Genomic DNA, 14,973 nt, shown 5'->3' with positions numbered 1-14,973 from the left:
AGCTTTCAGAATATGTTAAGAAAATGGAGGGTCACTGTCTATCCTGACGAGTAATATGGGATTTAAAATTGGCGTTTTTTTTTTTTTTTTACATGCACTGTATATCGCTATTGACGCGCGAGCGGAATTTCAACTTTGACGGGCCCGTATGACGTCATATTTAATTGAATTGACTTGAAACTTGGTAGAATTATTCCTGGTCATTTATTAAAGACATCCGATCCGTGTGAAAATATGGAATATTTGAACTGCATATGAGCTGTGCGTGCGTATATGCGCGCGCGCGTACGCGTCCATCCATTTTTTCCAATTTTTTGAGAAATGCTCCAAATGATCTCAAACGTGTGCAAAAAATTCAGCTTTATTGAAGCATGTCAACATTTCAACGTGCGCGTACGCGTACGTTTTAGGTGTAGAGATGAATTTTGAGAATATGAGTAGAAAGAGCTTGACTTGAACTATATGAGACGTAAATTTCATCGAGAAATTGTGGATCTATCCATTAATGAGATATGAATGAAAATGTGATCTCATAATTATAGTGATGTCATAGCGACGTCACGGTCGACTGATCACAGTGATTTTATTAGATCTGTCGTCTTTGGGACACGATACATATATAATTTTGAAATTGATAGGCACAGGACGTATGAGTTCACCTCTGCACCACTTTTGGGGAGAAATGAAGAAAATCAATGAGAAGAAAGAATCCGTACAGATACAGAAGGTGATCCGAGAGGATACTCGGATCACCTCATAAAATAAAAACAAAAAAAAAAAAATCAAAGAGGACCACACCAGCCCTCTTGTCAGGGCCCATGCAGCCACTCAAACCTCTCTGACAAGGACCAAGAATAGCGGTCGGCAACACCTTCAGAACCGCGTCTTTGCAGAGGCTCGGAAGTAACCTAGCACATGGATCACCCAGTCTCGTTCCTTATGTCGTTACCTGTTTTAAATCATGCTTGCTCGATGGTGGGTGGACTACTCAAACTATTCTATGATAGATGGAGAAGCCTGATCTTAGACTCGTATATTACGTAGACAAACTCGGATTTGATCCTAACAGTTTCGCCTCTGCTAGAGAAAAGGGGTTGCATAACTTGTCTTGCAATTAAGAGCTGAACAGACAAAGGAAGAGATTTTAAATCCCTTAACTAAGATTGTCATCGACCATTGTGAGCATGAGAATTCAGGCCCGTAACTAAGGGGGGGGGGGGGGGAGGGGTGGGGTTCCCGTTTGCCATCAGCCAAAAAAGAAAATGAAAGAAATAAAATGAAAAAAAAAATGAGTTGCGGAACCCGCTCCCCCGTTTCTGAAAAAAAAAATCACGGGGGAGGCTTTTTTTTTTTTTTTTTTTTTGGGGGGGGGGGTTAGTAATGTGATTAAACCCGGTAGTGGTTCACTTTTTCTAATTTTGAACCCCACCCCCCTAAAAATCGTAGTTACGGGCCTGGAATGGATAAATCACCTCCAATATCTTCACCACCCCCCCCCCCCCCATTAGAATGGTTTGTTCTCTACGAGTTATCATTGATCTTTCCGATCTTCATACCGGTTTCCTTTACCAGCATTTCTAATTTCCCATTCAGCAATTAACCGGGGGGCCAAAAGCTAAAAACAGAGGTCGAGTTGCACTCTCTCTATACAAACTAAGTAGACCATGCTTATTTTCAAGTTTTTATTGTAACAAACAACATTCCACTGGTCTACCTCAAAAAGTTTGTTGCGAAAGCCTCCAAATCCAAGATGGCGTCCAAGATGGCCGCCATATTTACTGAATTTGTTATTTGAAAGATAGAATTTGATTGAAAGATCATATTTCAACAAATGTGATGTCATATGAAAGAGAATAAAATTTTCTACAAGTTGATACCATTTGTGTGGGTTATTGTGATAAGTGGATTGAGATTTTAAGGAAAAAACACTCATTTTTTGATATTTTTCTGAAAAAGGGAAAATCATGAAAATGCTTGATTCAGCATAAATCAGAGAAAGACTGAAGGATTATCTTAAAACGTTTCAAGAATTTTGTTTGACATATCATTAATATTTGGAGAAAATTAGGGGTCAGTACCGTTTTTGGTTCAGGAGTTATAATGTCTCAAACTTGAAAACTCACTATGTAAAAATGGCCACTTTAGTTGTGACAATACCTTGTTGGTCGTAAAAAGAGCCTGCGCGCGCCAAGACTACTACACGCACCACTGACACTGGCGCTTGTAGCAGTGCCAGTGGTGCGTGTAGTAGTCTTGGCAAACGCAGACATTTTCTTTGACAAACAAGGGTTTGTGCCTGCAAACTAACTTTTCATACCAAGTGGTAGCTCAGGTGACGCTGATTGCTATTATTTCAAAGTAGATTGTTCTGAAGCAGATGAGATGAAGAAAAATTTCTTTCAAATAGAGGTAGAAGCTTGAAACAACCTTGCTATAGAAAGTTTAAAACAAAATCTGGATCAATCACTCAAAAAATTCAAGATTGCAGGCCATCAAAGCTGACATAGTGTATAAAATTGCGCCAAAGTAAATGTATTATTTCGTTTTTGATACAATTTTGTCTGTTGTGCTATCTTAAACCGTCTTAGGTTTTTATGGACACATTTTTAGAACCAGTGATATTCTACTCTCCGAAAAAGAAAAAAAAACAACCCAAATTGAGTGGAAGTTTTTGCTTTTGATGTGAGGAGTGAATAACAAGAAAACGGTGAATTTAGAGTGAAATTGGAGTGACTTTTGAGTGAAAATGTTCATTTTCACTCATTTTAGAGTGACCTTAATAGGCAGGGCTCCACACTAACTTTTATTTTTGGTGGCCCAAAGGCAAATATCCGATCTTTTTTGGTGGCCCGATCAGGCCACTTATGTTCTTCATTTCTGACATTTTGGTGGCCCGACGTGCGTTTTTGGTGGCCCCGGGCCACCGGACCACCGTTAGTGTCGAGCCCTGCCTTAGGGATCACTTGTCACTCTTCCAGTGATCCCCGAGGTCACTCTAAAATGAATGAAAATGAACATTTTCACTCTCGAGTGATCCTGATATCTAATATGGGAAAGCATCTACCAAGGGCATAAGCTCAGATCAATTGTGACACTATAACCCACATGAAATCAGCCTAAAAACAATGTAAGAAAAATCTGGTAACAGAAAATACAGTTTCAGCATGCATTTTTGGAAATGTGAATATACAGCACGAATAATCAATTTGGACAATTTTATTCGAACAATATACTGAAAAGTAATTTCGCACAACACATTTCGCACAACAAAGTTGAGAAATTGCCGCCATGTCGGATTTTTTTTTTTTTTTTTTTTTTTGGGGGGGGGGGGGGGTTCGGATCAGAAGGGCTTTCAAGGACATCTACGGATCAGACATTATTACACATACATACCATCATCATTCAGGCGTTTCTACAACAGCAGAGTAATATACAAGTAAAAAAGCATATCTTTGATACAGAAGCATTTCTTTTTTTATCAAAGATTGGGCCTTACCCTAACACTGGAATGAGCTCCACCCCCCCCCCAAAAAAAAAGACCCTCAATATGGTTTACACTAGCACAATATCGTTCGGATGTATAGGAACATGTAATAGACAGCAATATAAGAAGATTAAAAAAATATATCAAATTATAAGTTATAAGTTGAGATTTAACTTTGACGCAACACACTAAAGGTATTCTACCATTAAAGCCTAAAACATACGGAGATATCACCATTGCTTTTCAAGAAACCATAGCCATAACTGTTGACAATTTAGTATATAAAAAAACATTCTTATCAGATCTATTTAGTATATCTAACAATATTTATCATTAATTATACCGATTTCAGTTTGTACATTAGTTGTTCTATCCCTAACTCACAGTTTAGAACTAGTTTGAGGAATTAAGTAAAGCTGGGTTTTTGTTTTACGTGCACTAATGGTAAATAATGCCTTGAACGACAACCTCGATTAATTACCGCCATTTTGAATTTTGTGTGGATACTATTTTTATCGCTAAATATTACACATTGGCAAAATTTGTGCCAAATTCCAAGCTCCTATCTCTTTTTGGAAAATACTTTCTGTTCAATTCTATCTGCCTCAGAACAATCTACTATGATGAAATGCTACAGTAATAGCGATCAACGTCACCTACCACTTGGCATGAAAAGTTAGTTTGCAGGTACTTGCAAGTCACTAGACCGTTACAGTATTACATGTGACCATGTAAACACATTGTATGCAAAATTTATAATGCATAAATGTAATTTTTTCAAGTTTTAGACGTTAACTTGTCAATAGTGTATGATATTGCCTGTAATTCCAGAAATATGAATTATGTCTCAATCTCAGTAAATCTCAATCTCAATCGCAGGTTTCAAAATAATTCTTCAGTTCTTCTTTGATAAATACTAAATCATGCATTTTCACATTTCTTCCTTTTTTCAAAACAATATAAAAATATGGATTCATGATTTTCATGATTTTCCTTTTTTCAGAAAAATATCAAAAAATGAGTGTTTTTTCTTTAAAATCTCAATCCACTTATCACAATAACCCACAAAAATGGTATCAACTTGTAGAAAATTTTATTCTCTTTCATATGACATCACATTTGTTGAAATCTGATCTTTCAATCAAATTCTATCTTTCAAATAACAAATTCAGTAAATATGGCGACCATCTTGGACGCCATCTTGGATTTGGAGGCTTTCGCAACAAATTTTTTGAGGTAGACCAGTGGAATGTTGTTTGTTACAATAAAAACTTGAAAATAAGCATGGTCTACTTAGTTTGTAGAGAGAGTGCGACTCACTCGTTAAGTAAGCGACTTTTTGGGGTTTGGCCCTCCGGTTAAATGGACAATACATATGTATACGTACAGCTTCGTCAGTGCTCATTCCAAATTGTTACATCAATTACGCATCAATTGATATGCAAGATGCATACTATTCAGTTCCCATCCACCCATTATCGAGAAAGTACTTGCGCTTAATATTGGCGAGGTAAGTTGTACCAATGCACTGCCTTTCCTAATGGCTTCAGCTCTGCTTAGTATACTGAACTGTTTGCTAAAAATCATATCTATATGTAGCAATAAACACAACTCGACGGAAGGATTAAATGAATAGAACTTCCTGTTTGAAGTTTGATTTTAATTATCTGAATCGTAGCAGTGTAAGTTAACATGCCTACCACTCAATCCCTCTACGAGTCATTTCAAACTTCAAGTTATCTCGGCCAAAATATGTGCTGAATTTGTGTTTTTAAACCCCCGTGTTGCGACACGGATTGTCGCCCCTACACGGATTGTCGCCTCCTGCTCGGGGCGACAATCCGTGACGGGCGCTGGCAGCACGGATTGTCGCCCCCGTCACGGATTGTCGCCTGGCGACAATCCGTGACGCTTGCCATGTGCAGTTCCCAGTTTTTGACCTCGAAAGCGACAGTCCGTGTTGGCAAAAAAATTGTTACGACACGGATTGTCGCCCCGTCACGGATTGTCGCCCCGGGCTCGGGGTGGTTCCTCCGGTGTTAAGCTTTGGTGGGATGGGTATGACTGGTAAGTTATGCGTATGTGTGTGTGTGTGTGTGTGTGTGTGTGCGTGTGTGTGTGTGTGTGTGTGTGTATATGTGTGTGTGTGTGTGTGTATGTGTGTGTGTGTTTGGAGTATAATAATACATTATGTAGAAACTGTGCATGTGTGGTGGTTGTATAGCGGTAGTGGTTTGTTTGTCTGTGTGTATACGTGTGCCTGTATGCTTACGTGTGTATGTGGAATATAGTGGCGCTACTAACTGTGGCAATACAAACGCCTTCAGAGTGTATGAGCACGTGTTTAAAGAATTAACACCAGCGTTGATCTAAAAATAGTATGGGTGTGTCAACCAATATCAGCGGTGAGGCGGGCTAGGCGAGAGAGAGACCGAGAGAAAATACATACGAGGGAGGTACCCTCCCCAAATGTTATTTGTCTTTGTTCATTTTTCACTGCAGTCATTTTCTTCCATCAGTCTTATAAACTAGAACGTCCATACCACAATTCTTTGTCCCAGAATAGGTTTGGCATGCTTTATGCATGAGCGAATAATTTCCACACGCCGTAAGAAATTTGTCAATCGTTAGTTGATTTTAGCACAAACGAACTGCCATTGCACACCGCTAATACATACGTAATACAAACAAACACCAACAAACATTCAAACAAATCCTAATAATGCAAATAAACCAACTCAACACTTTTTTCCTTGATATTTATTGATTTCATTCAAATCATTCATAAATCGACCCATTCTGGGTGTAACATGAACAAAAAAAGTTACAAATGGCAATTCGAAACACAAACAAATCCATTTGTCAATTTATACCACAAATAATCTCACTTCAACATAGATAACTCGATTATAGACCAACCCTACTAATAATTTCTTCACGAGAAAGTTTTGACATGTAGGGCCCTACCAAACCTATATTCCTTGAATATATTGGTTTGGATCGTGTGACACCTTCTTACTTACAAGGGCATATACATAAAAAGACACAAATACATTACACAAATCTAGAATGAAATCAGTCATAAAAAACCCCGACCACCCCCTCCCCTCCCCAAACCGAAACAAATCTAGGGCCTACATCTACCCTAAATATTAAATCCTACCAACATCTGTCATACCATTTAGTAACTATCCTTCTTCAAATCCAATCCCCAACCCACCAACCCCTGATTAAACAAAACCTAAATCATCCCACACCCACATTCACCAACCCAAATACATACACACACACACACACACACACACACACACACACACACACGAAGTTTCGTTATTCCGAAGTTTCGTTTTTTTCCGAGGCTTCATTTATCCGAAACACACAATTCCCTATACCTAGAGGCTCGTTGATCCAAAAATGAAATTCGGAATAACGAACCTTCGGAATAATGAGCCTTCGGACGAATGAGCCTTCGGACGAGTGAGCCTTCATAATAACAAACTTTTGCAATAACGAAATGTAACCCCCTTCCCACATACCGACGCACACCCGAACCTCGATACCACATTCCTTCCTGATGAAACGATTTCCCAATGTTGATAAATAAGACATAATGGACCGTAATGCAGAAAAGCAGCATCCCTTCGCACGCAAGCTCCACTCCGAATTCATATACAAATCTGCCAAACAAACTCATCAAATTCAAAGCTGCTGATAAAATCAATATCAACGTTCATGCCAGCAACAGCTTACTAGGTATCCCTCCCCACGCGCAGCTAAAAAACACATACGCGAAAAAACTGACATAATAAACACATTCTTCCATCACACACACACACACACACACACACACACACACACACACACACACACAAACGGACACTAAATTATCATGTGCACGCGCACATACACACTTCCTTGAAACCTCACCATGACTTTTTACATGGCATGTTTGCATGGATGTAGCCATGTAAGTTATGTGTTAGTATTTCAATGATTATGTCCAGAACGATATTACCCAGCAAAATGTGCTTCGAGGGCGGGCGACAATCCGTGCCGCCAGCCCTCGTCACGGATTGTCGCCAGGCGACAATCCGTGACGGGGGCGACAATCCGTGCCGCCAACGCCCGTCACGGATTGTCGCCCCGAGCAGGAGGCGACAATCCGTGTAGGGGCGACAATCCGTGTCGCAACACCCCTTATACACGAAGTGTATAAGGGGATATAGGAATCAGCGTGTGGTTGGTCGGTCGGTTTTTCGGGCGGTAGGGCAGTAGGTCTGGCGGTCGGGTGGTCCGTTGCAAACCTTGCGTCGCGAACGCCTTCTACAGTTTTGAAGCAATTTTGTGAAACTTGGGTTATACGATGACGTTAAGGTGCAGATGTACAAGATGTGCATGTTTGTGTGTGTGTGTGTGTGTTTGTTGGAGAAAGCGTTACCATGGTAACCACAATTTTCTTAAAACCATATGGAGTGAACTTCTTCCATAGTATTTGAGCAATTTATCTCAAAGTTGGTATGTATAATGATCTATAAGTGTAGCTATGGAAGGTACACTTTGTGTTTGTATCTGGCAAGGCGTTGCCATGGTAACGGCATATTCTCTTCAAAATCTTGTGGAGTGAACTACTTCCACAATGCTGAAGCAATTGAACTTAAATTTGATGTAAATAATGACATTAAGGCACTGCAAGGTATAAATGTGCAAGACATGTTTTTTTTTGTGTGTGTTTGTGTTTGTCGGAGATGCCAAGCGTTGCCATGGAAACCATAATATCCCTAAAACCTTGTGGAGCGAACTACTTCCTAAGTGTTACAGCAATTTATTTCAAATTCGGAATCTAGAGTCTATAATGATTTATAAGTGTAGTTATGCAGGACACTCATTGTGTTTGTACCTGAGAACGTGATACCATTGTAACTGCATATTTTCTTGAAATCTTGTGGAGCGAACTACATCCAAAATTGTGAAGCAGTCAAACTCACAAGGTACTCACAAGGTACTTTCCTTTTCCTACACATTTCCCACTTTTGATCATTAGTATTTCAAAAACTACATATCAGATAACATTTGTATTGATATGAGCAATAGCTGAATAGTGTACAATTTTGTTGAAGGCAATTTCAAAATGACGGCATAATTCAGTTTCATTAAATTAAACATTAATTTTTCCGTTAGGTTTCAACTTTTGCTCTATTTTCAACCCTCTATGCCAAACTTTAACTTTGTACAGAAGTCAATTGGTGTGTACGGGAGTGTGTAGTTGACACCCAGACGATGGTCCTGGAAATTGACCAAGATTTGAATGCTCCATTATTTATTCATGAGAAATTCCACAATTACAGCTACTAGTAGTCTTTATTCATTCTGAAATGTGGTGTATGCAAGCAAATTTTCATGTGCATGCATTCTCCCTTTGCTCGGAATTCAGACTAGTAGTGCCCAGGCAATCTATCATGAATAAATATTCATGTGCCTTGGAGCGGAGCTCTAAACAGGTGGTATCCAGGTCCATTGTTTCGGGTCATTGCAAGTAGTACACACTCACATACACAGCATTAGTCCATGTGTAAAATTCAGGTTTTGTACAGAGGGTGAAAAATTGACCAAAATCTGGAACCAAACTTTGAAATTAATCATGGATTTCATGAAACTGACCTATTTTTTAAATTCAAATCACCTCCAACTAAATTGTAGACTATTCAGCTATTACTCATATGAATGACAGTTTTATCTGATATAATTCGAGCTATTACAGCTAGTACATGCATGTATGAACTCAGACAGACAGACAAACAGACAGACAGACAGACAGACACACACACACACACATAACCTTTTATCAAACCCAGGTTCAATTCTATAGGAATCTTGGCTGCGGGAGCGGGGGTATCAATCACCTTTAGTAATACTTCTCGTTGTGACAGTGGTTATCATTGGTACAGGCAAATCCCATTATACCCAGTTGGGTCAGAATAGTCAATTCTCACACCAGAATGTGGTATCATGTAAGACACGTGATTGGTTAATAAAGATCAACTTCAACAGGTAGAGATTTATCTGCGCGACTACTACTGACTGCGCATGCGTACGAGTGCGATCTCATATTAACTTACATTCCTATTAATCAAATAATAGAATTAAACATCAAACATATAAATTCTCATTCAATTTATTACTTACACAGTTATTGACTGCCTGTAGACGTTCTTGCGTCGAGTCGCTTTTATTGCAACTGATTGACAAATTGATCAGTATTTTAGTATAGTAGCCGTGACAAAAGATGTAAAATTTTACATTGGTGGGCATAATCGTTTTGTGTACGGCAATTTATCAATCGTTGCAATAAAAACAAATCGACGTAAGAATTTTATCAAATTTAGTAATTATTAAGGGCACCTTATGCAGTATCATAATTTTGGTTGTCAGGCGGAGCTTGGTGGTCTTGTGATCGTGGATAAGACGCCTGTCCGTTGATCAGGAAGCGGCAAACAACCCGATCTCGAGATCGGCGTATTGTAAACTGTTAATGAAAAAAACTAAACGTCAAAGTTACACATTTTAACGTGATCACAACCCATTTTTATGGTTTTGAAGGAAGAAGTAAAGAATACTGAGAACCCAGTGAGAAGGGTAGTAGGGTGGTAGGCCCTTGGCCTCTTACAGACCCTCTCGTTGCCTTTCATGTCAGCTTTTCTCCACCCCCTCCCTTTCCGACTCTAATCATACAATTATGAATACCTTCAAATGTATCGTATCTTCTGCTCTTCACGAAGTCCATCACAGCATTAAAGAAGGCGCAGCAGACATAACATGTGGCGGCAGTAAACGTCCAGAAAGGAAGAAATACAAAGAACCTCGGGCCCAGGTTTTTCTCGCCGACTATGGTATACGTTATCCAACACACGAAGAAATAGGCGGCGACTTCCAACCGATAGAGGGCATACACCCAGAAAGGTATTCTTGGCTGAAAAGAAAAAATGAACAGTTTTGACCACTTAAACATTATTTTTTCAAAGGAAGTGTTTGTTTGAAAGTCTTGCATTGAACGGTTGACAGCGAAAGTTCAAATAGATTCTGGACTGTGAAATCCAACAAAAGTCAAACAAAAGAGGGGTTTGGAAAATGATAACACAGTGTACCATATCACATGCCATAGGCTAAAATCTGACAATATATACAAATTTAGCTCATTCATAGTTGTTTTTATTTAAAGAAGAAATTTATAGGAAATAATATCATATAAATTGATTTTTTTCCATCATATAATGTTATTTCGATTAATTTCTGACATAAATCATGCAATAAAGTTGTCTCTGCTTTGAATATAAGAATCTCTATTTTTTACCCAATTTGAGCACTAGATGCGGCTATACGAAAAGTGCCAAATCTGCGACGTCACCAAATGTGTATGCAACCCAGTGGGATTTACGTATCTATAGGCAAAGTGTGTGCACTTTTCAGGAAATTGGTGCGTAATTTGTTGTCAATCTAGAATAAATCGTCCGCCAAAACTATATATTCACGTCATGAAATTGTTTGTTTGTGTTCATTGGAACCATTTCTTACACCAATAAATTTACGGAAAAACAAAGTTTTAAAAGCACAAAACCTATCGTCAGCTCAAGATTCACGATCGCCGTGATCAGCTGTTCGTACAGCCACAATTTGCTGTTATTATTGACACAACAAATCGATCATTGTGGGGGAATTGCGTATAGCTGAGGTAATCTTACATACTCATGAAGGATTATAACTACGTCAAAGAGCTGTAATTGATTGGAAATCATTTTTCACCCATAAATTTACGGAAATACGACGTTTGAAAAGCACTGAAAAGCACAAAACCTACCGTAATCAGCTCAAGATTCGCGATAGCCGTGATCAGGTGTACGCCCCAGATAGCAATGCTGCTTTGGCCCAACGTTGGTCCAACGGCATACACGTACGTCGGGCCAACAACAGAGATGTGACGTCGCTCCGACGTCATTTTGGCCATCGGGCCAACGTTGGTCCAACGGTAAAGCCTTATGTTGGGCCGACGTTGGTACAATGTCAGACCAACTTTATACCAACCATTCTTCCACTCTGCATGATGCACTGACCCAACGTTGGCCCAACTACTTGTGTGTATGTTGGCAGAACGTCAGAAACATGACGTTGATCCAACGTCATTCTGGCCGTCGGGCTAACATTGGCCCAACAGTGAAATCTTGACGTAATACCAAAGTTATATCAAGCACTTTTCCACCCTGATATAACGTTATATACGTTATACCAACCACTTTTCCACTGTAATATGACATTATCACACAGTTAAACCATTCCCTTTTCGACTTTGTAATGACATTATCCCAACATAAAACCAACGACTCTTCCACTTTGTTATGACGCTATCTCAGCGGATGCATCGACTACTATTTCACATTGATAATGACGTTATCCCACCGTTACACCGACATTGTTCCAACCAAGTTCAATTCCCCTCCGACCTTATTATGGCGTTGTCCCAACTCTGGAACAACAGTTTGTAATGCACTTTTCACCGTTGTGCCAACGATGAACCAACGTTATTTCAACGGCGTCCTTTTACTGTTGAGCCAACGTTGGTGCGTTGACCAAAAATGTTTTTTAGGCCAACGTCATGTTTCTGACCTTAGGCCATCTTAGTCTTATTTCTGGGCAGAAGCCGCCTGAATTAAAGTCTATTCCTTTAATTCCTACAATCTACCCAGATAGCAATGCTGCGTTGGCCCAACGTTGGTCCAACGGCATACATGTACGTCGGGCCAACAACAGAAACGTGACGTCGCTCCGACGTCATTTTGGCCATCGGGCCAACGTTGGTCCAACGGTAAAAGCCTTATGTTGGGCCGACGTTGGTACAATGTCAGACCAACGTTATACCACAATTCCTCCACATTGCATGATGCACTTGCCCAACGTTAGCCCAACTACATGTGTGTTGGCGCAACGTCAGAAACATGACGTTGATCCAGCGTCAATTTGGCCGTCGGGCTAACATTGGCCCAACAGTGAAATCTTGACGTAATACTTAACGACTGACGTAATTTATATCAGGCGCTTTTCCACCCTGTTTTAACGTTAAGGTAAACATTATACCAACCACTTTTCCACTGTAGTATGACATTATCACACAGTTAAACCATTTCCTTTTCGACTTTGCAATGACGTTATCCCAACATTAAACCAACCACTTTTCGACTCTGTTACGACGCTATCCTACCATTGGATCAACGCTGCATCGACCACTATTCCACCTTGTAATGACGTTATCCCACCGTTGATCCACCATATGTTGATATTATATCTGCGTTATACCCACCACTTTTCAAAGGTGTTATGGTGTTATCCCAACCTTAGACCAACGTTGTATTAATCATCACTTTTCCCACTGTGGAATGACGTTATCCCAACGTTAAAGCAATATTGTACCAACCAGTTTCCCACCATACTATGACAGTATCCCATTGTTATGCCGACAACATTCCAACTGTTTATCATTCACTTTTCATCGTTGTGCAAACGATGTGCCAACGTTGTTCCAACGTCATCCTTTTACTGTTGAGCCAACGTTGGTCCGATGACCAAAAAAGCTTTTTAGGCCAACGTCATGTTTCTGACGTTAGGCCATCGTAGTCTTGTTTCTGGGCAGAAGCCACGTGAATTAGAGTCTATTCCTATAATTCCTACAATCTACCCTATTCCTAAGCTTCTATACATCCTATACCTATTCCTATACCTAGACCGAGAACTATTCCTATACCTAGCTGAAAGAAAAGCATTTGATTTTCTTTATGAACCCCCTTGTGATGATACTGTTTCAAGACATGGTTACTAACTGGATGACACTTTCATTACATTTTCATCAAAATTCCATCAAAACATCGGAATAATTTTTGAAACGGTAGTGGAAATTGTGAATAAATCAGCAATAATTTGATGACAAATTCTAACACAGTTTACAGTTTAATCCAAGCATCAATACTTTTAAATTTAACTTAAAAAAAAATTGTGCCATATTTGAATTGCAAATTCTCTCATTAATATTCATAATCTTGGTATGTCGTTATTCCAACGATGGGCCAACGTTGTCTCAACTGCTTTTTCACACGATTATGACTTGGTAAAAAAAAAAAAATCCAAATACAGTGTATTCAAAAACGTCTTTATATCATGAATATGTTGCAATAATATAAGCAATAAACACTTAAATAGTTTAACAGTTTAAAGTTTCTCTTATCTGTTGTTAGGATAAATTATCTGTTTTTGCTGCCATGACAAAGTGTAAATTTTTGTAAATATAATTCGTGTCATTTTTATATTCTGTTCGGTGAACCATCATTCAATGAATGAAAGTCAGATTGACAACATGCACGGCTTTAAATCATTTTATTTCCTTTGGTGGAAATACGAATGAAACTGTTAATCTAAAACAAAGTTTAATCTTGGCATCAATATATTTTCATGTAATGTCTTTTGTCTATCTTCACTAGTTTTCAATTTACAGACTCTCTTATGATGGATAATACAGTAATGGAAATGACGTTTATCCCAATTTCAGACCAAGCTATTGTAGTGAACTTATATGTACTACCAGTCCAATAGTATACCAACCACAATCCAGTAGGCCATTTCTAGCTAACTCAACTGTATGCTAAAATTCATCAACCACATTCTGACGATGTGTCAACATACACCCATGACGTTTTACCAACATTAGACCAACGTAGCATTCAAAGTGGTAACATGGTTGGTATTATGTCGGTCTGGCATTGAACCAACGTTGTTCCACCGTCAAGCTTTTCTGTTGTGCTAATGTTGGCCTGATGGCAAAAATGACGTCAAAGCGATGTCATATTTCGAATGTTGAGCCAACATACACATTTTCAAGTTGGATTAACATTAGACAAATGCAGTATTCAGAGTGGAAATATGATTGATGTAATGTTAATTTGACATTGTGCCAACATCCGCCTTTCACTGTTTGACCAGTGTTGGCCCGACGACAAAAACGACGTTGAGCCAATGTCACATTCTGATGTTTTGCCAACATACACGCATGACATTTTACCTACATTGGGCCAACGCAGCATTCAAATTGGTAACATGGTTGGTATAATGTCGGTCTGACATTGAACCAACGTCGGTCCAACGTCAGGCTTTCATTGTTGGGCCAATATTGGCCCGGTGGCAAAAGTGACGTCAGCGCGACGTCAAATTTCTTACTTTTGTGCAACATACACACTTGTAAGTTGGATAAACATTGGACAAATGCTGCCCTTTTAGTAGATATGATGTTTGTTTGACATTGAACCAACGTCACCCCAACGTCAGCCTTTCACTGTTCGACCAGTGGTGGTCTGACGGCTAAAATGACGTTTAGCCAACGTCATATTCTCATGTTGTGCCAACATACACGCATGACGTTTGACCAAAAGGATTTCCCTGTTGGGCAAATGTTGGCC

At 39.2% G+C, this 14,973-nt stretch overlaps 1 protein-coding gene and 1 pseudogene across 1 annotated transcript in view; both read right to left on the bottom strand.

The window, feature by feature from the left end:
- The window catches only part of LOC140245728 (uncharacterized), an 89,018-nt pseudogene that overhangs the window by 34,353 nt on the left and 39,692 nt on the right, over nt 1-14,973 (bottom strand).
- The window catches only part of LOC140245709 (protein rolling stone-like), a 73,823-nt gene that overhangs the window by 21,947 nt on the left and 36,903 nt on the right, over nt 1-14,973 (bottom strand). Inside the window, exon 3 of the mRNA XM_072325246.1 lies at nt 10,226-10,451. Coding sequence (XP_072181347.1) covers nt 10,226-10,451 — 226 coding nt within the window. The remainder of the gene's footprint in view (nt 1-10,225; nt 10,452-14,973) is intronic.

Source organism: Diadema setosum, unplaced genomic scaffold (genome assembly GCF_964275005.1).
Source record: "Diadema setosum unplaced genomic scaffold, eeDiaSeto1 scaffold_24, whole genome shotgun sequence".
Taxonomy (NCBI): domain Eukaryota; kingdom Metazoa; phylum Echinodermata; class Echinoidea; order Diadematoida; family Diadematidae; genus Diadema; species Diadema setosum.
This window is presented reverse-complemented; position numbering and strand designations above follow the sequence as displayed.